Below are 26,418 nucleotides of genomic sequence, written 5' to 3' on the forward strand. Positions count from 1 at the left end.
TAAAAAGATCCTACATAAATATGTTTTTTCTTATAAATCGATAAAAAGTTAAAGTCAATTTTTGACACTAAAATTTGTAAATTCTATTTAAGTATAACATATAAAAACGAAGGAATTATAATGAATGGGATGAAATATGTTGGAAGAAGATAAAATAGTAAATAGAATAAACAAAAAAGAACCAAAGAAAAGGTAGACAAAAAGAAGCCAAGATCATAATTTTTAATTAAAAAAAAAGGGTGTGCCAAGCTGGACACGGAATGGGATCTACATTCTACATAATCATACTTGCAGGCGGCTGCGATCCCGTAGAAAAGTGCGAGTCCGTCCCAACTCCCATCCATTTCTGTCTAAATATTCTTTCGTATTCTCTCAAAGTCTCTCCCCACTACCCACTCCCCTCTTTCTCTTCAAAATTCAGATCTCATCATCATCAATTATGCCTCTCGGAAAGCTTGAAGTCCTCCTTGTTTCTGCTAAAGCCCTCGAAAACTCTGATTTTCTCTGTAATTTTTTCTTTTCTTCTCTTTTTTTTTCTCTGTTTCGCATTCCAATCATTTATCATCTTTTATTTTTTAAGGATTAAGGATTATACAATTATTTTGCATTTGAATTTTAATGATCTTTATTTAAATGCTGATGAATCCTGTGAGTTTTAGCATTAGTTTCCGATTATCGTATCCGTTAAATTGCTTCTTTGATGCGATTCGTCCATCCGTCAATTTTGTTTGTGATGAAATGATTGTGATTTCTGTGACTTATTGACCTGTGCTTATGTTTTTGCAATACAGATTAGGAATTTAGAGAGCTGGTAATTAGAATGCAACGTATTCCTTATTTTGTAATTCTACCCAAATACCTGTTTATGTTGTTTAATGTGTTTGTTGGATTTATATATAATTAAAAATTACAAAATTTTTATATTATGAAAATATCTAAAAACAAGTAATTCAAGTACCATCATATATTTTACTCCCTTTTCTTTAATATATATATATATATATATATATATATATATATATATATATATATATATATATATATATATATATATATATATATATATATGTTACTCCCTCCAATTTTATATAATTTTTCATTTGATTTTTTTACAGTATTATCGATTACTATTAGTTTGTATTTTATTGTTAATCTAAATGTCAAAATATATTCAAATTATTATTTGATTAATCTCAATATAAATTTTATTAGTATTAATTTTTTTTTGATTATACACAATTATAAATATTATGGATGAAATTAGATTGTAAAATAAAATATAAAAACGAAATAAGAAAATTTTAATATGAATCGGAGAGTATGTATTGACGGTTACATCTATGGGGTAAGAAGAAGATGGTACTTCCTCCGTTCCATAATACTTGCTACATTTTTTATTTTTGGCAATTTCATATTACTTGCTACATTTCCTTTTTTAGTAATAAAACAATCATTTAAAGTTCTACCTACTCTTATTTTTATCCTACTCTATACTCTATACTCTATAATAAAAACTATATTATACTCTATAAAGTCACCTAACAACCTATTTTTCCTTTTTCTTTTTCAATTAACAATAATAAAATACTATACTCTATAAAGTAAACAATCAGCTACAGTGTAAGTCAATCTCTTTTCTTAATACCCGTGCCCATGCAAATGTAGCAACTAAAATTGAACGGAGGAAGTATTATTGAAATTAGATTCCCTTGATTAATGGCAGAAGACAATTGATGCCTTGTTGGAGTGGTCAACTTTCTTTCAACCAACCCACTTAAATTACGGGAGTGATTTTATTTTTATTTATCGCCTAATCATTTCACTTCTTTTCTGAGTCTTTACCTCGGAATAATAACCAGATTTCTTTTACAATATTGACTTCCTAGGTACATTACTACGACGTGCATATATTTTAGAGGAACTCCATCCTCCGTTTCATATTACTTATACTAAATTAACTTTTATAATAAATTTATTATTTTATGATAATTTATATATTTTAACTATTATACTATAAGAAATATAATTATATGCAATCTTATTTTATTTATCTCGTCACATATTTTCATAATATCAAATTTTTATAATTTTTAGTTCTGTATAACTCTAGATATAAATGTTCCAACAAACAAATTAGATTGCGCAAAAGTGTATATTTGGTGCAAGCATATTGGAATGGAAGTATATGTTAGTAACAAGTTAGAAATAACTCAAAAGCATGAACAAAATGTATACTTTTATCACATGACAATTGTTATAAAAATTAAAATTATTACTCCCTTTATTTCTTGAAAAAAAATTTATTTGTCATTTTGTGAGTTTAATTTTATTGTTTTCATAAAAAGATTTTCTATTTATAGCATAAATTTTGGACACAAATTTTGGACAAAAATAATCTTATTTATCTTCATTTTGATATTTTTAAAATGTTTTCATTTTGGACAAAATTTTATCTTCTACTTATTTCACTTTAACATTTTTGTATTTCTTTTGGTCTCCACTTGTTTTTCACTAACTTTATAAAAAAAAAATTTATTAGTTGTGGTTTCATATTTTTCCAACTAATTTTCTTTTAATATTTTTTAATGTTTATGGCCTCCACTTTTCTTCCATCAAAAATATTATTCAATCAAATAATATATCCATCGTCTAAAAATATTCTATTTTTCTAATTCTCGTGAACGTTCTTTGTGAAAACTTCATTAAGGAACAGAAGAAGTATTGTTAAAGTAATTTTAAAAGTTTTTTATTGTTTATTATTTTCATTATAATTAAAATTAGTTACTGAAAATTTAATATTGTTTTTCATAGTTTAAGGTCATTTTTAATTTTGCACATAGTTCTATAAATATATTTTGAAAAAACTTTGTGACTAAACTATACACAGAATTGGTAAATCTCTAGTGTGCATTGTCAATTTACCAATTACCATGACATTATGTAAAAGTAAATAGTAACCTAAATAAATGGGAACATAAGAACCGTTGAGGTTTTATTAGTATTATTTGTAGTTACCTAAACATTGTAAAACTAGAGCTATACATGATTGACAAAGGCATCAAAGTAAAGAACCATTGATTGAAATATTAAAAAAGTTTACAAGTACGGGTTTTAATTGACCCATGTAACAATGCTAGCTCTTATAACCTTTCATAGAAGATTGATGATCATCATTCCTGATTTCTTTCCATTTTAGTTTTGTTTTGTTTTGTTTTTAAGGTCTAGTTGAGTCATTTTTAGCCATTGTCATTTTTTAAAAACATTTGGAAAATATACAAATTGTTTAATAACTAATTATGGTGATGCGTTAACGAGAGCACAAGAAATGATATTATTATATCTTCAAATATTCACCGACATTGTGAGATCTTTCTTAAACCTACTTAAAATACTTTGTTTAATTCTCGAGAGATTGTGGATACTATGAATATGAAATAGTGCGGTCTTATTTATATACTATAGGTTTTGTTAAAATTTAGCTTATACTTACTTTTTTTTCAAGATAAAAGCATGAGGAAATAATTAAATATGATATCTAGTAGGAGTTGAAATATTTACCGTTTAAACATTAATTCAACTGGATAAAATGCGTAGCGGTAAAGTATTTTTCTTTCATTTTTGTAACTAGTGTCACATGATTTTCTAATTACCTCATGAATTGTGAATTGAAAAAAGCAAATTATTGTTGATTTTAGCTATTTTAGAACCTTTTTGAATGAATCACGAATTCAAAAGACAAACAAACTAGCGAATTTTGTTTTATTGCTTGTGATAATGATTTGATTCTCACCACCCATAAAAGAAATTAATTCCCTTTCTCCATCATATAGTTATTCTCTATGTTACCCAAATCAAAAAAAAAAAAAAAAAAAAAAAAAAACAAAGAATTGAGAACCTTACCCTATGCATAAGCAGTGATTTTCTCTTAAAGTTAACTATGCCATTGCTCAAGTTTCAATTCAATAAAATGTTATGTTGATGTGATTTCAGCAAGCATGGATCCATATGTAATTCTCACTTGCCGCACTCAAGAACAAAAGAGTAGCATCTCAACAGGTCTGTTCGTCGCCCTTCCGATCCACTTCAATCTTTTCATCAATCGCTTGCCCCTCTGTTTTAAAGAATATACACACTGAGCAATCTCAGAGTATACTTTTTAATACTTGTATACTTTTTTGTTATGGTTTTATTATCAAAATATTTAAAAAGGAAATTTTATGCAATTTTTATATAATCAAACTAGTTTTTGAAAATTTGAAATTGTGAATTTGTGATCGAAAATTAGGATTGAATCGTATGTAATAGGCCGTGATAATTTGTCATATATTCACCCCGCTGGCCCACTTCTGTGGATAGACCCACGGGCACTCGTGGGATCAGACCTACAAGCCACAGATGATGAGCATTAATGTGCATACATATTTTATGAAATTCACTCTTCCCAATATCATGTTATTCGGAGAATTATACACAAAATATTATATATATATGTCCACAATCTACTATTTTAATAATGTGATATATTTCTCACATGTGAAGTATTTTAAATATTATGATCGCATGATTCTACAAATTTTAAATAAAAAAATAAGTTGCAAGTAATTATTGAAATAGAAAGAGTATCATTCAAAAGTATGTTGTTTGCATATTTGATCACGTTACATGCAAAATTTGTAAATAATACAGATGGAGGATCAAACCCAGAATGGAATGAGACCTTTTTGTTTACTGTATCTGGAGAAGCTCCTGATCTCAACCTGAAAATCATGGACAAGGATAATTTTAGCGCTGATGATTTCGTGGGGGAGGCAAAGTAAGACATATCAATTTAGTATTTGCTATATTCAATTAGTATTACTGATTCGATAATCCGATCCAATGAAGATTAGAAATTGCTCAAAAGAAAAGTTTCTATGATTGCACGCAGCATTTCATTAAGTGTAGTATTTGAAGAAGGAAATGTCCCACCCACATCTTATAATGTTGTCAAAGATGGAGAATACAAGGGCGAAATCAGGGTTGGACTCACTTTCACCCCCCAAGAGGTAGCTACCTTAATTTTCCATTTTAGTACTCTCGTGTGTGTATATAATATATATATATATATATATATATATATATATATATATATATATATATATATATATATATATATATATATATATATATATATATTATCAAATAAAAATATTATATATAAAAAAATTTATCCCTATATATTTATAGAAAGTATATTATATTATAAATTAAGAATATTTTTTATATTTATAATGTAGTGAGAGTGTTTGGCAAATGGCTGATAGCTGATAGTTGATAGCTGATTTAACCAGCTAATTTTGAACCCGCTACTATAAGCGGCTTGTTTAAAAACAGCTTATTCATATCAATAAGCTGTTTCAACCAGCTAATTCATAAAACACTAGCATTAGCTGGTTTGATCACTCAACCTTCTATTTATATCAATATAAGCTAGGATTGCTTAATAAACTAATTTGCCAAGCACTTACAGTATCCTTTTTGTATATATAGGGACCTCTACAATTAAGTTTTTCTAGTTATATATTCACTTTGAATTTTTTATCCTTTTGAAATCAAGGGTGTGTAAGTGTAATGTTTGTTATCCTTTTTATATTTAAGCAAATGTAGAGACTAGAATGGAATCTGATCTCTAAAATGAACATGCAGACATATGGCAGTCGTGGTCTGGAAGAGGAGTCGTATGGTGGTTGGAAAGAATCATCATCTGATTTTTGAAGGATACACTTCTGTGTTGTTCATCTCATTATATCAGCTGCAATGTTGGGCCATTGGATAACCTGAGTTTTCATTATTACTGCTAAGGCAAGGCCGCTTTACATTCGGAATTTGTTTATCAACTTTGAAGAAGCATTTCATACATGTTTTTCCTAAATGTAATGGTGAATGACTCAATGGTTTGGTTCGGTTTGATGGGTTTTATAATCTTCATATTTGAACCTTTTTTTTTGAGAATTATTAATTGTTGAGTGATGTTTTTTTCTTTTGAAATGTATACAATTAATTTAGGACTAAGTTAGAATTGGTTCGAGGTTTGTCTTAAGAAAGATTATGTTGGGTTTTGGAGGTTTGATTTGTTATCTTGCCAATCGTGCAATAAGATCATTTAAAATGTCTTTTTTCCTGCACAAATAACAAGGGTTAGGAAGGTTCGGAATAGTTTTTCGGTGACCTTCTTCAACACCCAAGTTAGTAAGAATCCCAAGTGTTAGCCTAATAAACCCTCGTCCAAGTGTATAGTGGCTCTAAAAGTCTTAATAACACTATCATACATCTTGATAAGAAAATTACCAATGCTCACAACCGTGCAAGTATAATCATTTCCCAAGGTTATATTTTCATTAGACCTTGGAAAAATTGATTCGACCCAAAAATTAATCCGAAATCCGATTGGAAAAACTGGGTTGAAACTCGGAAATTTTGACCCAAACCTGAAAATTGACTGAACTCGAGAAACTTGTTAAAAAACGTTCGGTGGGGTCAGGGTTGGGTTGGACTCGTTGTGTTGTGCAGCAATTAAAAAAAGAGGGTAAAACTTCTTCATTTGGGTGCGCAAAAAAACTAATGTTTCTTTATTTAACCAATTCTGTACTTTGGTACTCTTAATATTGAAATTTTTGTATTATGTTTGAGTCATTAGAATATCATTTTTTGTAGCATAATTGATGCATTTTAGACTTTTTAAAGTTACTTTATGTTGAAATATTATTATTTGATCGTCTAAAAATTGTGTTGCTATTTTATCGTGATTTGGCTAGGCGTTATAGTAAATAGTTTTTTCGAAAAAAAGATCATCTATTTTCAAATTCGTTAATGAAATAAGAAATCCACAAAAAAGTTTTAAGTTCACTCAGGAAAAAATAAAACGGTAACTAGTTGGGTCAATCCAAAGCCGCTAGAAACCCGAAGTGATCCAACCTAAAACTGACCCGATTAAACTGACTCAACTGAAACTGATTCAACTCGAAATCCGACTGATTGAACGTTTTTCCAATTCTAAGTTTTATCATCCACCTTCTCATAGTTAGTTTAGAAATCATTATTAGAATTCATGTTAAAAAAACAAACAGAATCAAGAACCCACTCATCACCACCTTTGTACCTATGTGTTGCATCAAAGCACCACCATCATCGCTATCTTTAACATAGCTTGCTTTACGGATATTGAATGTAGAATCTTCAAACTCGTTCTCTATATGAATCTTCTTCCACTTCCTATTTCTTCATTTGCCCTTTCAACTTATAATAATGACATGTTTTACTTGTTTGAAGTCTTAGACTTAAACTTACTTATATTCTTTACATCAGTATTATAATTATTATCATTCACTCTACCACTTACAAGCAAGTCAACATTTCAGCCACTAGGGTTATGAGTCAATTATTTTGTAATTGGGTCTCTTTATATCAAAGTATTTTTCACGTCATCACTACAAAGATTCTTCCTACCCTTGAGCAAAGTCTCATAAAAATCTTATTAGAATGTGGTAAAGAACACAATAAGAAATAGTAAAATACTCATCATGAAGAACAACATTAATATTATGTAATATATCCCTTTGAGTTTGCTACTGAAAGTGATATTTCTTCTCGAAACATGTCACTTTGTCACTTTCAATACAAATTTAAAAGGAGGGACCATGGGAGTAAGTCCATAACAGTTGCACAAAATTCATCATAGTAAGTCTTGAGAAACTTATCTTCTTTCAATCTAAGATCATAAAGTCTACTCCAAGAGTAAAACCTATTGGGCTCACTTTTAGCAATGTATAGAGATTCGATCTTATCTCATACACCCATAGTAATAGTCTTCTTCACATCTTCTCTAAGCCTTTCATTGGAGAGACACAATTGCATGTCACTAACGGCCCGTTTGGTTAGTGGTACTAAATAGCGGTAATGGGAATGGTTTATAATGTAAAATTTCAACAAAAGTTTCATACCATTCCCATGGTAATGAGACTTTGATCACAAAAAAGTTTTTTTGTGTACAAATTTCCATTACCACCTAATACTACCCTCCCAATGGTAATGCATTGGAGTGGATTTTATGAAGAAAATGAGATGATTGAAGTTTGGACAAACATGACCATCAAGGTAACCAAGAGATTTTTCAACTAAAATTACACTAGTTTTTCATTTTCATTACCACCATTTATTACCACCTACCAAACAGGTCGTGTGTCTTTGAATTAATTTCAACCCACTTTTCAACTATCATACATCATATTGAGTAAGAAGAGTTTTCATCTTAACTTTTCACAAGCTAAAATTCTAATTTCAAGCAAACTTCTCAAATCCAACTTCATTGAAGTCATGTTAAATTCAAATATCAACCAAGAACTCAAATAATCGCCAAGAACCTTGTACTCTGAAACCAATGTAGGATTAACCCTTGACTTTGACTATCATTTATGATTAGAGTTTTGAATTTAAATTGGATAAAAAGTTCATTTTAAATCCTAATTCTTGAATCAATCTTATTGTGTAAAGTTAAACAACAATCAATAACACAATGCAATTAAAGTGGTTCATCCAATGTGAGATACATCCATTATTTAGCCTAGATGTATTATTAATGTATCACAAGCTTCCTTAAAGCTTTAATGGTTACAATGGTGTTTCTTAGGCAATAGGAAAGAAGAGAGATTATGGAGAGATTAGGATAGGATTATAGTATAAGAGATTTAGGAATGTAAGCTACTATCTAAACAAATGTAAATTGGGTTTACTTGTAATGCATAGACCCAATTACATATAAAACATGCCAAGCAATAACAAGGGAGAAACAACTTAAAACAACAAACTGATTAGTCCATCAGTATTCTGTACATAAATTCAAGTCGTCTTTCCTAATGCCATTAAGGAAGCCAACTCGACTTTTCCTTCTAGAAAATTGCTCAAGTCATTTTTCATGTTTATTTATATTACCCTAGCATGAACCACTATTGTTACTAGGGGTGTGCAAAAAAACCCGATCCGAAATATCCGATCCGAATTACCTGGTATCCGGTTTTTAAAACCGGATCATTTACCCGGTTTTGCAAAGCGGATAATCCGGATCAAACCGGGTACCGGATCCGGGTCACATATTTTTGGAAATCAAGTGCCCGTTATCCTTTTTTTTGTTACTTTTTCATAAATAACATAAGGATGGTATCTATTAAGCTAATTTTGGGTTGAATCTTAAAATAATTTTTCTTCCGTAGATGAATTTTTTTTGTATAATTGTTCTTACTTAAACCAATGTGTAACAATATTATTCTTTAATTTTCTTAATTTGTGTTTTATGACTAATTAAGCTAAATATTTTTAAAGAATTAGTATTTGAATTTTATATAAAAAAATATTTTAGATAAAATAGAGATAAAAACGCATAATTGAACGAAAAAAAACATTCTAAGAAAACCAGGTATCCGGTTTCTGACCTGATTTAAACAGGGTCAGAACCGGATCACAATTTTGGGTACCCGAAAAAGCGGGTACCCGTATTTTCGGATTTGGGTCGACCCGGTACCCGATTTTGAACACCCCTAATTGTTACCAGCTTACCACATATTCCTAGGGAGTCCCAAGCTAATCCAAAGTCCCTTGTGGACCCACACAAAAACTTGTATGCGGCCGCCTCACGCTTGCGACCAATAAAATTTTATACTTGTCGAATTCAAGTCTTAAAACACCCATTTCAAGACTTAAAATGCCAAATCTAACACTTAAAACCCCTACTACAAGCCTCTTCCTTCTTTAGAGACTTAATTTAATTTTTAGCTATCGACTTCAACCCTTAAAACACCCATTCCACCATTTAAAATGTCAATTCTAACTCTTAAATCCCCTACTCCAACCCTTAATTACGTATTTTACTTACCTACTAAAATTGTAAAACATCTATTTCAAGACTTAGAATATTTATTCAAATGGTTTATTATCATCAAATCCAAGACTTAAAACACATATTTTAAGATTTAAAATGTCCAATTCAAACTTTAAAATTACAATTTTAAAATTATGGATTAGACCTATGAGTGACTGCACTTATGTGGCCGTCTCATATTGCTGGTGGACTCAAGGCACCCAAAATATTAACAGGTTGGTTGGGATGAGATTCAATACATAACCAGTGGGGGTGTCTAATGTTGCTGTAAATGTATTGGGTAGATAATGGGGTATCAATACAAGAAAATTTGCACTCATCTGCCCTTCTTGCCATACCTCTTTAAGTGAGTAAAGATTGCTGCATCTTATTCATTTTTATAAATAACTGATAATTTTTTACAGGAGAATAATATAAATTTTAGGATTTAATAAGATATTAACTCAACGAAATAAATTTTTAAAGTATAATTAAGATTTAATATCAAATTTGATTTAGAAAATTTTAGGCTCAAACTTTACTATAATCATATAGTTACTATGTCCAATGACTTGAGCTAAACTAAAGGGTTACAAATCTAATGAGAAAAGATACTGAATTAAAAGCCCCATAACTAGTGGTTAGATCAAAAGTCCAGTTATAAAGACCCAACAACAAACCGATTTTCGATATTATATTGGAGAAATATCTAAACTTTAGAAAAAATTGAACCAATTAATTTGTTTACAAAAATCAAGCTTTATTTGAAACATATTCTCAAAATGAGCTACGATCAGGGTTAGGCAAAAATGAATCTAAGCAAAAAACGCGAAATAGCTCGCTGTTACAGATAACAAGCAATTCTTTTTTTATTTAATTGGTAAACAAAAGCTGATAATGGAGTTATTTAGTAAATAGTAGTAAAAGCTAAATAATGGAGTTAAAATAAATAAAATAGCAATAAAACAAATAAAATAGGAGTAAATAGTAACAAGTTAATTTTCTTTTATACCCCTCGGCTGTGTCTCTTGAGAGACCGTTTTTCTTAGAGACGTCTCTCAGGCCGAGCCCCTTAAAGCTTAATGCCTACTTAGTGTGTCCTAAATGCCTACTTACATCATCTTTAATGTCTATTTACATCATCCTTAATGTCTACTTATCATATCCTTAATGCTATTTGCAATATCCTTAATGCCCACCGACTATAGTACTTACAATATTCTTAATACCCACCGAGTAATTACTCTACATTTTCCTTTATAGTCAGTCCAATTAGAGATGGTCTCTTAAACAGACCGTCTCTTACAAGAATTTGTGAAAAACAAATCAGTAACTTGATTGTTCATCTCCCATCTTCATTATATTTCATCACCAATCACTATCTTCATCTATCTTTGATTTTGTTCACTTAACTGCAATGTTATATTCCTCTTTAATGAAAATTTTGCTGAATTAAACAGCTTCCAGCAACATTTTTCAGAAACTTAATGGTAATGTCTGACTTAGAAAATTGAAGCATCTTTGGTATCATGGGAACAAAACTGCCTAGAAATTGTCCGAGTATGAACTACAACTACACAATTTTGGGCTCCCACGACACCACCAATACTTTTATACTGTATAACAAACATTATCTACAACTTTAAGTAAATTAAAAGCACAAATGAATGGCGTGTATAGTCATTCATAATCTAAATCATAAAAACTCAGGGAGAAGAGAGGGGGAAAAGCAAATTATAGGAACACACCTCTACATATGTATAGATCAAATTAATAATACATAGATTTCGAGTAACTAAATATTTACCTTAAAAAGCTCGATTTATCATTACAACCCCAGCTCCTTGCAAATTTCTTCATCGGGTTTTAGGGTCCCGGGGATTGCACCAAAAGCAGTCCGAGTAAATTCAAACCCCGACACTGCATTATGTATGTACGCTGAGGCGTCTTCGAGCTTTTTCTTCATATTAGACGAGGACAAAGAGGCAAATTTTTTAGTGGAATGTCTTGTCGAGAGTCTCGGAGTAGATACTTGGTCTAATTGAGTGACATTCAAAAATCTTTGTGTTGCAGCTTCCCATGATAACTCATGCTGCTGTGCATCAGTTAACGGTGTTGGTTGTTCGGTTAATGCTTTCTGGATCGTTGCAACAAAGCCTTTACTGTCGTCATAAATGAAGCAATTAGGAAATTGCCTGAAGAATTCATTAGACGGATGGTTGGCACAGACGACAATCTTGCCCATGGCGAGTGCTTCTGCTGTAGTCGTGCAGACTACATCTGTTGTGCTTGGATTGAGAAACACTTTGTAGCTGAGAAAAGCGGAAACAAGGATCCGATAAATATAGAATCTCAAAAGAATAGCTTCCACATTTTCAGGAATTGCAAGGAATCCTTGATAATGAATGAGATATCAAATGCAGCAAATTCACTACTGAAAACAAGGTAGAAGCCAATTACATTCATTTACCATTAAACATTCATTTAAAAATTTGAATCTTGTTGCTTTTGGCTGCTAAATGCAGTGTTGATGAAATACAACAAAAATAACACAGAAAGGAAAAACATCAAACCTAAAACTTGGCCACAAGATCGCATTGAATAGGCCAATTACATACCATAAAGCCAATAAGATCAAAAGAAATGACAACTTGATCGATTACTTCAAAGGTCATGTCATGAGAATCATGGACTAGTGGTCAAGTCTTTCTCTTTTACCGTTGTCCAATTCTCACCACCTACAATCAATTTTCCCTCCCCCGTCTTGCCTGTAAGTATTCTCCATTCTTAACCCAAAATCAAAAATAAGAGTCATATCATGCCCGAATTGGCGAATTCTCTCTGAGAATCAGATGAAATGCTAAAGAGAAAGGGAATTGATAGCATGGTCTCCTTGTTATTAAAACCTATGATATTGTCACGAGAGATCTCATATGGGCCTTTGAAAACCAAGGAATGCAATTGCCTAAAAGGAAAAAAATGTGTCCATATTCATCTTCCAAGGAAAGAAAAAGAATTTGATCTAATGACCGTCAACACCAAAACAACACCAAATCTTAATGGGCATAAAAGCAACAAACCACTCCTACACACCCAAACCACGCCGAGTAAACGTAAACCTATGGTAAATACTCAACTTCATCTTAAACCATACCGAATAAACTTGGTCATATAAATAAGACGACACTAATGCCAATCGGGATTTAGAGGTAATCACTCAAGTTTCCAAGACTCTTACTAGATGATCAAAATATTTGACAGCAACTTGGGGACAGCCTTCTCAACGATACGAAGAACCTCTTTAGTGTGCTTTATGGGAGTGTCACAAACTCACAGCAATAATAGGCTTCCATGTGAATCTTGAGGCTTGTCGGAATTATGGCTTATGCTAGTCCTCACCATTGTAGTAGAAGCCTTCCTTCACTCTATGGGTTCGTTTCTTATTGATGTTTGGTTTTGTGTTTAGTTCAAGCAGCTATATCATGTCACTCTGCATACTCAGGTTAGGAATGAATACAGACCTCAAAGATATTGATCGATCTCCAGTAAAGTAGTATTACATATCTACAAGATGGATCCTCTTATAGATGTTGGATCAAACTAAGACACACCAATCAATGTAGAATATAAGCAATGGTTCCTAGTTGTGCCCTAGGAGTGAGCATATTGTGTGAAGAGACTCATTTGTGATTGAAACCCCCACAAGTACCTAAGCATCAAATGAAAATAAAGAGACCTCATTACACATTTAGGGACTAGAATCCACATAAAATATATTGCAACCATTCAAGAGTGAATACTACAATAAACAGTAATAGTAAAAGAGAAAGGACACAAAAGGACGAAAACGTTTCCTTTAATTAACTTGTTCGGTTAATGATTTTTCTACTAAGTTCCTCACACCTCCCTCACTCAACAACAATACCAAAGCCTTAATACTAACAATATGAGGTCCACTACATGAACCAAAATAAATAATTTAAGAGATCATTGCAACAAAGTTTAAACTTTTAAACAAGGGGTAAAACGAGAAGACAACCTTATTTGTAATCATCTCAACTTCCTCCATGCCCTACTACTGAAGAATGAAACGTTTTAAGGTTACTCATTCTCAACTATCAAATATCATCCTATGTGTTCTCTCTTTGCAGTGGCAATTATGTAAATGGTTGGATCTTATTAGGCATAAGGGAGAAAGGTTACTTAAAAAGGAAACGGGACATTTGATGTGAATTTTCCAAAAGAGAAAATGAGACATTTAATTAGAATCAAAGGAAGTATAAATTTAGACTTTTAGTATAGTTTCTAATGTCCAAAGGAAGTTAAAAGGTTTGCAAAGTATGATGGAGAGGCTCACACTCGATTGAGCAGGTGTGCTTGAATTGATCGAGCAAGAGCGAAGGTAAGAAAGCTGAAATTGTACTTGGACTCGATTGAGCAGAATGTTTCAATGACTTGAGTTGCTCTAGCATCGGCCACCACTATAAGATCAATACACTGCCATAGTGATATGCCTCAATAGGAGTGACCAAGTTCTGTTTGTGGTAAATCTCAATTTACTTAAGCTTATTGAATAGCCAAAAGTGAGGATTAAGTGAACTCTAATAACCTACTCAAGCAATAGTTTCTGTGAAGTATAAATTGGAAACAATAGAGAAGCTTTAGGTGCGAGTATGCAACAGTGCACCTAATTCATTGCCACTCAATAAAAATTGTGAACATTTTACTCCGTTTAGCATGCACTTGCCTAAATGATTCATAGAAAGCCACAAATTCAATATGAAGCTAAAACTTACTCGTGAAATAAAGGATCAGCATGATCACGTCCAGGATACACTCTTACTGGTAATTCCAGCTTCTTGGCTGCTACCTTGACTTCATTAGAGTCCTCTCCAGTGCCATAGAGATCTACCTCAAGACCAACTAGCTCTTTTTGATGGTCCTTAAGAAGTTTAAGCAATTCCCTATATCCTTTATTCCATATCATCTTACCTATATAATAGGTCCCTTTGGTGAAGGCAATTTCACCTTTTTCACATTCTTCTTTCTTTTTCTTGCCTACCTCAATAAATTTGGGATTGACCCCATGAACATTACATATTATAGATCCTTCAAGATCTTGAGTGGCTGCAGACAATCGAATTACCTGTCATTTGTAAGTAACTGATCCAATTAGGAGAAATGAGAACAAAGCATGGAAGTGAAACAAAAAAGACAAGACATTTAATTCTTAGATTGAAGTCAGATTATATATAAATAGAAAATAGTTCATCTTCATATCACACTTTGTCATTTTCATATCAAACTCCGCGATGATAGAAGTAATATAAGTTGCCGTGAAAGTTCACTATATTATTCAATACACTTCAGAGGATGACAAAGTGTTTAGTGTATAAAAGAAAATAATGATGCAATATGATCAGGCATTCAGGCTTTGATCACCCACACAACAAAAGACACATCAAAAGTAAAAATAGGCTACTGTGTAGCAAGTCTTCAAGCTATACCTCATTTTATAACAACCTCACGTGATATTATACAATCAGAGAAAAAAGAAGTATTTATGTAAATTAGAAGTAAAGAAGACTAAAACCAAAAAAATAAAGATGAAAGTTGATTTCAAATCTTAAGTCTAGAGGCCTTAACAAACTAGCATCAGTGAGACATTAAATCAGGGACTTGAAATGCTACTCCCTCCATTCCTATTAGATGTTCTCCTTTTCCATTTTTTTTAAGCAGCTTTATTTTCCCTAAAGAATCTTTCTAATTATATCACATTTTTTGGACATAATTAGTCTTGGACACCTTAATTTAAATATTTTTAAATGCTTATGGTTCCTACATATTCTCCATTAACTTTATTTTAACCTTTTTATAATGCTTAGGGTCCGCACATGTTTTCCATTAATTTTATTTTAACATTTTCAATGTTTATGATCTCATATTTTTTTCTACTTACTTTATTTTACATGTTTTTTAATGCTTATAGTCCCCATCTTCTCCATTAACTTTATTATTCAATAAGTTAAAATCTCCACCATCTAAATGATTCACCTTTTTCTTAATTTCAGTGAACATTCCTCACAAGATCATCAAATAGGTACGAAGGGAGTATATATAAGGTGAATCACGAACACCAATCCAGCAAACGACGTAAAAGCAAGCAAATTGGAAAATGAAAAAAGGAAAAGCAAGGCTGCAGAGAGAGATACCAAGAAAACTCAAACAAAATGCATAAGCCATAATTATGCTAATTCAATCCCCATTGCAGTGCTTTCCACATCATTACATTGCCAACATCAGCATAATTTACCGATTGCTTTTGCAAGGAGGAGGTAAGTGTGATGAATTGGATCAAAGCGTTCAAGGGCATATCGAAGTGTCCATAATTTACTGATGTGCCCCTTTTTAGAGCACATTTATTTCCTCATTGTAGTGTCAAGTCTCGCGTTTTAGAATGCTTTTTACACACTTTACAAATAATTTTACCTTGTTCTTGTCTCCACGGTGTTTTGAGATAATTTCAGGTATTCTTGGAGATTTCAAGGTATTTACATTGCGTATGAGACTTAGACACTTCGATCGAAGATTAGACATGCATATGGAACCTTCTCCAAGCATCCCAAGTCACCCCCGAGAGCCTCGCAAGGCTCAAAGACCTTCCGACATTTCAAAGATACATTTAGAAAAGGAAATTAAGGCATTCGACCACCCATTTGGTCGAATGGGTGCTGGCTTGGGCGAATGAACCATTGGAACTCAAGAAACATGATTCGGGTGAATGGATCCATAGCCTCATTATTTGTGCTCGAAAGTTGTTGTTTTCCCTGAATCAAGTCCATTCGGGCGAATGACCCATGCCATTCGGTCGAAAGGGTACTAAAATCTGCGTGTTTTAATTTTCTTCGCAAGCCTTGCCTCGTGGGTTATTTTAAGGCTTTTGTTCCCTTGGTTCTTAGCTTATAAAATACCCCCTCATTTCTGTAAAACCCCTCATGCCTAGAGTGCCTTTATGCCTCACTCTAGAACATCACTCTTTATTGCATTTCTCTAGTTTTTGCCCTAGTATAGATTTATTGTTCTTCATTTATGCTTTCATCTTCTTCCTTTATGTAAGTTTACATTTATTTATGTTTTGATGTCTTTATTGCTTTCCTCCATTGCTTTCTTCTATTGCATTCCTTTAATGCTTTTATTTAATGTATTGTTAGTTTAGATTTAATGCTATTCATGTTCTTCATTCCTTTATACTTTCTTTATTGCTTTCTTGTCTTTCATTTCTTTCATACTTTCTAGAGTAGATTTAATGATTTCCTTATTTATTGCTTTTGTCTTTAATATGCTAGAGTAGTTTCTTTAGGGGTTTTAGATTAGAGAAACCCTAGGTTTGGTCTTGTCTTTAATGCTTAGGATTAGGATTGAGGTTGATGATGGTTGTTGATAGATATTCGATTTGAATCTTGTCCTGCCACTCCTTGAGAGACATAGGGTGATTATAGGTCATTCTTGTGGCTTATAGGATCACAAACTTCCTCTCGATATCTAGAGTGTCTTGATTGATTGTCGTTCGATCTCCCTTGACCTAGTCTATCTTCATTTCCAATAGAACTTCCTAGGGTGGACCTAGTCTAGTCCCCACTTGTCTTTCATTGCTTAGTTTAGCTTTTCATTCTTGTCATTAGTTTAGTTCACCCACCAACCAACCTTCCATATAACCTTCCCACATCAAGCCTTTAATCTAGCATCTCTTGTCCTTGTGGTTCGACCCCTGACTTACCATTACGCTCGTTGTAATAGTATTAGGGTGATTATAAATATTGTTTGCATAGCCAAGGTTTTTAGTATTAACGACATGCCAAAAGCCGGCTATCATTTACCGATTGCTTTTGCAAGGAGGAGGTAAGCACGTGCCTCAACTTGAGAACTATGGTCCCATGCATAGAGCTTCATTTATAGAACTCGTGAGGGAAGCATCTGACCTTGTATCATCTACAGTTTGCATGCTCAATAAGGAAGACTTAGACCATCCTTCGCATTTTACTTAAACATTTACATCTATAAGGGAAGATTAACTTTTGTTCGAGCTTCATATCCCTTGTTCCTCTAATTTTGGGACAACTTCAGAAGAATTCTTGTGAATTCAGTCAAAATCATCGCAAGTTGCAACCACCGAAAGGTCTCGGGTACATGAGCTATAGCTAACGAAAAGGGTTTTTCATGAACATTTTTCGGTTTGACATTGTCTATAGCGCAAGTATCATAATGAAATTTTACGTCAAATTTTCACCATATTCTCAAACAGGATTAAAGTGTTGGGTTACCCAAGGCAATCCAAAGATGCAAATCAAATTAGGAAAACTATGGCTGACACCATTCGACAAGCTGCTAAAGAGATCTTAGGAGTCTCGATAGGTAAACCAAAGGTGCATAAGGAATCGTGCTGGTGGAATGAGGAAGTGAAGGAGAAGATAATGGAAAAAAAAACAACAAGTTTAAAGAGCTTTTGGCATGTAACAAAGAGATAGCTCGTATAAGTAAGAGGGAAATACATAAAGAGGCCAAACGAGTGGCAAAGAAAGCGGTATCTAAGGAAAAAATTCGGGCTTATGAAGACTTTTATAAAAAGCTAGATACAAAAGAGAGAGAGAAGCATATTTTTAAGCTTGCAAAAGCCAGGGCCAGAAAGAAGCAAGACGTTGAGACAATCAGGTACATCAAGGATGAGGATAGGAAAGTTTTGTTGCGGCAAGATGACATCAAAACAAGGTGGTATCAGTACTCCTCTCAATTACTAAATGAAACTAGGGGAACAAAGGGGGTAAGAGGAGAAACTCCCACCCCCCAAAGCCAATAAGAATATAAGGTAAACCGGGGCATAACCACAAACAAAGTTAGTAAAGCTCTCAAAGAAATGGGGCGAGCCAAGGCAGTCGGTCTTGACAACATCCCGATTGAGGCATGGAGATGTTTAGGAGAAGAAGGCATTCAATGGTTAACTAACCTTTTCAATGTTATCTGGAGGACACATTAAATGCCCGAAGAATGGAGGAGCAGTACACTTATCCCTTTATATAAAAACAAAGGCGAGGCACAAGTCCGTCGGAATTATAGAGGTTTAAAACTCCACAGCCACACAATGAAATTGTGGGAAAGAGTGATAGAAAAGAGAATCAGACAAGAGGCGGGGATTAGAGAACATCAATTTGGTTTCATGCCAGGGAGATCTACCACTGAGGCTATACATGTGCTAAGAAGACTGATGGAAAAATATAGGGAGAGCAAAAAATATTTGCATATGGTGTTTATAGATTTGGAGAAGGCTTATGATAGCATACCGCGATGTACCATCTGGGCAAGCCTGGAGGCTAAAGGAGTCTCACGAAGCCATATTGAAGTAATACGAGACATGGATAATGGAGCACCAACCAACATATAGACACCCGTTGGGATTACGAAGTCTTTCCCAGTTAGAGTAGGCTTACATCAAGGATCGACACTAAGCCCCTTCCTATTTGCAGTCATTCTAGATGAGATCTCCAAGTGTATTTGGGAAACTGTGCCACGGTGCATGCTTTTCGCTGACGATATAGTATTGGTCGCAGGAACCAGAGAAGAGGCTAATACTAAATTAGAAGAATGGAGGGCAGTCCTCGAAAGTAAAGGATTGCGTATAAGTCGTACAAAAACATAATATTTGAGATGCAGTTCTAGTGGCAATGAGCAGGGTGTTGGGCAAGATGTGACAATCGGAGAAGATGTAGTTGCAAGTACGAAAAAGTTAAAGTATCTAGGGTCGATTATCCAAAGTAATAGGGAGATTGATGGAGATGTTATGTATCGTATACAAGCAAGTTGGCTTCAGTGGCAAGCGGCTACCGGAGTGTTATGCGATAGGAAGTTCCCGATTAGACTAAAAGGTAAATTCTACAGAGTTGCCATTAGACTAGCTTTGTTGTATGGGACAGAGTGTTGGCCCGTTAAAAAGTTTCATGAACAAAAGATGGAAGTAGCAGAGATGCGTATGCAAAGGTGGATGTGCTGTAACACAATTATAGATAGAATCAAGAATTAGGAGTTTAGAGAGAAGCTAGGCGTTTCCCCACTAGCTGCTAAAATGCGTGAAAATAGGCTAAGATGGTTTGGACATGTGCAAAAAAAGGATTTCGACTCCCCCGTTAGAAGAGTAGAAAGTATCATATCCTCCTTTGCAGGGCTCTTACTGTTTGAGGGTAAAACCGATCGCTTTCCTCTAGTCCTCCCTGTGAAGGGAGTATGGGTATGGATTGTCAGTCACCTTCCTTCACCCAGACCCTATTTTCAGGCTAGATATTGGGTATGATGATGATGATGTACTGAAAGTCAAAGAAAGTGAAAAATGGCCTAATGATATCTATCGTATATGTTCTTTGCCTCTTACCCACCATTACGTGATCCAAGGGGACTATCAATTTCCATCAAGAATTAAGACTTAAAAGCAACCTGAGAAAGGTCTCATTGGCATAAATTACAACTTTCATCATGAACTTCCCCACGGCATTTAAGAATTTGGTATCATCTAAGGTCAATATAACGAGACTAGACTAGGGTAAACATGAAAGGTTGCAAAAGTCCAAGGAGCATCCCTCTATATATTTACAGTCCATAATTCAAAGTCCACAAGTAAACAACAAGACATGATTTACAAATCTTCAACAAATCTTGAGAAATTGCTTAGACTATTGGTTGTTGGTTCCCACCCCCTGCCAAGGACAATCAAACAAAAAAACTGTCACTTTGTTGCTTTCCGAGTCACCAAATAATTGCATGGTATCGATAAAGAGATCACAACAGTTCCAAAAGTTTAAACAAATTACAATAGATAGAGAAATGTAACAGAGTGTATGGTATTAACTAACAGAGAAATACTCTAAAAGATGATGAAAATCATTTAGAACTGAAAAAAAGGAAACCATTCAAAAATTTACAAGGACATAGGGAGCATTAGGAATCAGATTCTCCACTACCAATTAGCAAAAACCAACCCCAAAAATTACCTCATTGTCATTCAATACTTCAACTACATAACATTAGAACATATTGAGTTTTTCTTAGGTATACTTTGTCAACTCACTATCCTCAATCTTTCATAATGATGTAAATGATATCGCCTAAAACTTCCTTTCAAATTATGAGAAAAAATGTATTGTCCCCAAACTCATGGTACTTACCAAAAGAATGACACTTCAGTTTCCACAGCATGCATATATTTGTACAATCCTCACAATCAATGCTTTATTCACTTAATACACTAGAGCGAACTTCTTTTGAAATTAATTGACAGCGGTAGGCCTATTACCAAGCAATTCAAATCAATGTAAACTAAATTTTCAGTTGTGTCAGTGTTTTTGAAATATACCTTGTGACAGTAGATACTGATCACCCAGCTATTTACATGTTTTAGAAGAAAAGCTTGGACAACATTCTTCTCTCGTTTAACATATTCCAAGTAATTGGTGTGCACAACCCCAATAACCAGCCGGAATTTTGCTTTCCATCTTTTTCCATGGTGAAACCAAGTTAGGTGTTCGGGTTCCTCAAGGACTGCTATATCTGCCTCTTCATCTGGTATGACAGCAGTGATATCTCCAACGGGAAGAATGCTCCTTTTATCTACAGCAAACTGCATGAAAGGTCAAGTCTAAGTGGGTACTGGTAACTAGGTACCATAAACCATGATAAAAAAAAATAGATATCCTTAACATAAAATCATTGCAAAAAAAAGAGCCGGTGGCCAGCGTGAAGAGACCAACAGTGGAACTAATATCTTCTGAGAGGAAATAAAATTATTAACAACCGCATAATTTTTCTTAAAAAAGCATCAAGCATTGCCCAAGGTTTAGTCATCTATAAACAGCAAATAGCATATATTGGGTTCCAGAATTCGATTTATTATATAATCCTTGAGATCTAATGAAACTGATGTTAGACATTAATCCGTTGGTAGGTGATAATAAATGGTGGTAATGGGAATGAAAAACTATTGTAATTTTGGTTGAAAAATCTCTTGGTTACCTTGATGCCCATGCTTGCCCAACTTCAATCATCTCATTTTCTTTATAAAATTCATTCCAATGCATTACCATTGAGAGAGATGGTATTAGGTGGTAATGGAAATTTGTAAACAAAAAAACTTTTTTGTGATCAAAGTTTCATTACCATGGGAATGATATGGAAATTTTGATGAAATTTTACGCTATAAATGATTCTCATTACCACCATTTAATACCACTAACCAAACGGGCCGTAAGAGATTTATATGAACAGTACAGTCACTGACTTGTTGACAATGCTTCAGCAGCTGACAATAGATTACAAACTAAGCCATTAATATATCAAGGAACTGAATTTGTTTAAATTAACCAATTATTATACTGACATAGGCATATTCATGCTGAACTCTCTACCGTATTACTAGACCTACATACAGTAATAGGCAACAGGCGTAGAAGATCCCACTTCATTTGACACAATATCACCACTACTACATATTCACAGCAGACAAACTATGACGTCAAAATTTACCTTTCCAGGATAAAACTTAATTTCAAACCGAGAAATCATTCGAGTCCGGTCTTCCAACCATTTGCGCACATAAGCCTCATGTTCTTTGGCTGACTTGAACGTTATGTTGTCAGGGTATACAAGTCCTTGATCATTTATAGACAACCAAGGAATTGCCAAAGTAACCTTCCTCTCCCCATCTTTTGCGAGATAGAAAGCACGGAACAGTGGATTCACAGCAGTACCAGTCATCCATGGTAAGCTGGCCGTTGTATAAATTGCAATATGCTGCTTCTTAGCCATTGAGACATTAACTTGGAAGGTGAATAAGAGTCACCTGTAAATATGTCATATAGCAAGATTAGAGTGAATTTCCCTTTTGAATATTTCCACAAGCAACAGCAAGCTGTGATTAGAAAATTCAATCTTGATTAAAACTCAACAATAAATAGCTGAACGAAGAAGAAAATTAGCGAACAAGATACAATTTATTCTTATAAATCACAAACAAAAATGTAAAGAAAAGTTAGCTTTAATCGAATAACAATTAACAAAACAAGTTCTTTCTCCCTTGAGTTCCAGAGCGTCCAGAGGATAATTAAATACAGAGAGAAGTTGTTTTATAACATGGGAATAATAATCTCCAACTTACATTGACCATCAATCTTCATAGTTGCAGACTTTGCGGCATTTAAGAACTAAGGACACATCAATGGTAGTAAGTCATGCAGTGGTATGATAAGGGTTCTTCAAGGTTCTTAATCTCTCCAGCTTATTCATATAAACCTTAACATGTTTCTGCAATTCAAAATAATGTATGTCTCTAGAGCCCACGCACATACATTACACACGGACTACAAAGACCATGGCAACATGATAAGGGGAGTCAACACTAAACAGTCATCAAGGATGAATGAAAACTCTTTATAATGACTCATATTGTTGTACTGATAAAGATATCCTCAAACAAGAATGTTTCACCTCAATTGTAATCACATTCTCCTTTTTAGCATCCCTAAAACCAATTTGTTGGCAAAGTGATGTCCCCCATATTTGTCGGATGTCGCTCAGGAAGCAAACACTATGTCTCATTCAGCTCATCAGTGCACTCTAAAACCTTGCCTAGGCGAGAGTCACTTTGGTGGCATCGGGGTCATGTAAGGTTAGTAGCGTTGTAATCATCTTGTCAAACATGAAAAGTGAGTGCTTTACTCAAAATCCTTATTTCTTCTGTTATTTAGGCTCATTTTCTTATTCCAAAATCCACAGGATAATTTCAAGTTTACCATGTACTATTTTGCCTCATTTGTGAAGGAAAATTAGCAACCATAATCATTAGCACCAGATTCAAATCTTTTTAAATTCATTAATGGTCATATTTAAGAATCAAATTGCCTGTTTAACTCCAAAACTTGACGCCCATTCATCCACAACCCTAAGGTATCCTGAAATGTGAGGATGAATATTAAAATACCTTCTTCAATATTGAAGAGGGTGCTAGTTAAGCCAAATGCAAAAGGCATACATTACTATTCCCTATAGCATTACACAAAAAACATGATCAAACATTATGGTTATGTCTTCTAAACAAGCAAAAAAAAACTTAAAACTCACACCTCTAAATGGGGAATCATTTGTTTATATTTATTAATTCAAGGAACCAAAAGCACAATGTCCCCAACAAAAAATCAATAACAAACATTTAATCAGAAAAATAAGGCAGATCCATTCATCAGAAATAGTACATTTATGCCGAAACTTTAAACATTAATACTACAACATACATGTATTTTCTTCTATTTTCAGACTGATCTACATTCATGTAAAAACCCAAATATTCCAGAACAAATAAGAAAGTCAAACTTAAAAAAACCCCATCTTTAATTCCCAGAAAAAAAAACCCATGATAAAAAATCCCCCATGATGTAGCAACAAAAACTTTCCATCATCAAATTTAATGAATATATAACGAACAAAAGTAGATGAAGAAAATAGTGACACTAATTAAAAGTATAGTAAACTTTACCAAATATTTCTAGCAAGAATGAAGAAAGGCAGATGACTTTAAATTTAGGGATTTAAATTGATGAAGCTTCAGCAACACTTGAAATAGTTGTCCAAGAGAAAGAGAGAGGGAAAGAGGGAAGAACAAAAGCCAAGAAGCTTGACAAGTGTACTGTGTTTATTGTAGCCTGTAAGGGTACAACTTGAAAGCAGAAAGAGGATGTTTTTCTTTTGTTGGAAAAGAATCCAGATGAATTTGTGCTGTCTACTAGTCAACAATCAGCATAATATTGAAATTTGAGAATTATTCCCCCAAATATTGGTGTTTTTTTTAATGCCCAATATCGTATTAAGAATGAATGATAAATTTTTTTCATTAAAAGATCATTAAAAGCATAATTTTCAAAAGGTTTTATAAAATTCCATTTACTTCGTATGTTTATGATTTTATCCATGTGTTAGAGCTTCTCTTCTTGATTAGATCAAATTTGATTTTTTCTAGTGTGATTAGATTTGATCCGATTTGGAAGCAATAATTATATTTCTTTGTTCTAATCCAAACCACTTCATTGTTGTTTCTAAGCGAATTTGAAGAGATATTTCGGAAAACATTCATTTTAAGCACAATGAAATCTTAATTTTATAGTAGATGAAGAATTGAAAAAAATAGGGTTTGAATTTGGAGGAATAAATTATAATTTGTAGAGCTGTTCAAATGTGACCCAACGCGAAAACCTGAACCGAACCGAAAGTAAACCTATCCGAAATGTGTTCCCTTTTCAAGTTTATCGAACCGACTTCACCCGAATCGATTGACAACCGAAAATGGAATAATTGAACCCGAGCTGCGACCAAATTTTGTAACCTACATATAAGCATTAACCGAAATAACCCAAACCTAATAGTGATCGACCTGAGTCATATCCGAACCGAATCATGCTCGAAACCAAACTCAATTCGGCTAAAACCGACTTAACCCGAACAAATTTTTAATCGAACTATTGAAAACCTAAACCAATTTTTAACATAAAAGTATGATCGACTCATATTCAATCATCTTATTAGTTAAGCTAATAAAATGATATATATTTTAATAAATTATATTTTATAATACATGATTTCATATATTTAGAGTTAATAATTAATGGTTAATGTTTATTTAACTACTTTTAATCAAATTAGATGAAAATTGGTAGTTATGTGATTTTAATTTACTATCAAACAAGAAAAAACAACAAAGTAACAATCACTAATTGATTTGCATTTTAACTTTATTGCTATAAGTAGAGGGAATCTTATAAAAAATGATTAACAACATAATCTGATATTGACTCAATCGATATTAATTAGTAATTCGTAGCCGAATTCTATTTGAAAAATACTCGAACCCGATCTATACCTAGTAAAACCGAACTAATTATTAATCGATGACAATCCGAGACCGATTAACACTCGACTCGAACTTCAACGACACTGAACTGATGCTAACCCGATAGCTCGAATAACCAGTGTTCAACTGAACCGTGACTAACCGACACCCGACCCGAGTGTGACCCGTCGTAACACGTATCCCAAAAATAATCGATCCAAAATACAACCGAATCGAATGACACCCGTCCGAAACCGACCCGATCAACCTAATGAGCACCTCTAGTAATTTGGATGAAAAAAAGGTAGAATTAGGGTTTATGATTTGAGGAAAATGTTGAAAGCTGATGAAATTTGTATAGTCGAATAAAAAGGGGTACAACAACCTTCAAGCTTCGACTTTAATGTTAGCTAACGTTTTTGGTGCAAAAAGGTCACGATGGAACATTTTGGCAAATTTCAAGATTACTGTGTGAATTTTTAAAATGTTTTGCTTACTACGTGAAAAACCCAAAACCTTAAGATTACCACGTGGAATTTCACTTTTTTATATTTGAAGCTTATGTTCATGATTCTAATCTATCTATTTTGTAGTTTTCTTTATACCATAAAAATTA

The 26,418-nt window shown here is 33.2% G+C and overlaps 2 protein-coding genes across 2 annotated transcripts; one reads left to right on the plus strand and one right to left on the minus strand.

Annotated features, from left to right (window-relative positions):
- Positions 1–271: 271 nt before the first annotated feature.
- LOC130810259 (elicitor-responsive protein 3-like) lies at positions 272–6,141 on the plus strand. Its single transcript, XM_057676248.1, has 5 exons — positions 272–506; positions 3,991–4,056; positions 4,687–4,813; positions 4,928–5,045; positions 5,686–6,141. Exons 1-5 carry the CDS (start codon positions 440–442, stop codon positions 5,752–5,754), a joined length of 447 nt encoding a protein of 148 aa, XP_057532231.1. The 5' UTR covers positions 272–439; the 3' UTR covers positions 5,755–6,141.
- Positions 6,142–11,470: 5,329 nt separating this feature from the next.
- On the minus strand, positions 11,471–24,794 carry LOC130810260 (digalactosyldiacylglycerol synthase 2, chloroplastic). The gene is made up of 5 exons (XM_057676249.1): positions 24,456–24,794; positions 22,451–22,766; positions 21,285–21,548; positions 14,686–15,035; positions 11,471–12,201 (listed from the first exon to the last, which is right to left on the minus strand). Exons 2-5 carry the CDS (start codon positions 22,730–22,732, stop codon positions 11,718–11,720), a joined length of 1,380 nt encoding a protein of 459 aa, XP_057532232.1. The 5' UTR covers positions 22,733–22,766; positions 24,456–24,794; the 3' UTR covers positions 11,471–11,717.
- Positions 24,795–26,418: the final 1,624 nt, after the last annotated feature.

Source organism: Amaranthus tricolor, chromosome 4, assembly GCF_026212465.1.
Source record: "Amaranthus tricolor cultivar Red isolate AtriRed21 chromosome 4, ASM2621246v1, whole genome shotgun sequence".
Classification (NCBI taxonomy): domain Eukaryota; kingdom Viridiplantae; phylum Streptophyta; class Magnoliopsida; order Caryophyllales; family Amaranthaceae; genus Amaranthus; species Amaranthus tricolor.

Excerpts from the sequence above, each read along its gene's own strand:
- LOC130810259 (XM_057676248.1), top strand. The coding sequence starts at position 440 with ATGCCTCTCGGAAAGCTTGAAGTCCTCCTTGTTTCTGCTAAAGCCCTC. Across the intron at positions 4,057-4,686 it reads AAAGAGTAGCATCTCAACAG|ATGGAGGATCAAACCCAGAA; the intron begins GTCTGTTCGTCG and ends TAAATAATACAG. Across the intron at positions 4,814-4,927 it reads GATTTCGTGGGGGAGGCAAA|CATTTCATTAAGTGTAGTAT; the intron begins GTAAGACATATC and ends GATTGCACGCAG.
- LOC130810260 (XM_057676249.1), bottom strand. The coding sequence starts at position 22,732 with ATGGCTAAGAAGCAGCATATTGCAATTTATACAACGGCCAGCTTACCA. Across the intron at positions 15,036-21,284 it reads TCAGTATCTACTGTCACAAG|GTAATTCGATTGTCTGCAGC; the intron begins GTATATTTCAAA and ends TACAAATGACAG. Across the intron at positions 12,202-14,685 it reads GCTGATCCTTTATTTCACGA|CTACAAAGTGTTTCTCAATC; the intron begins GTAAGTTTTAGC and ends CGCTTTTCTCAG.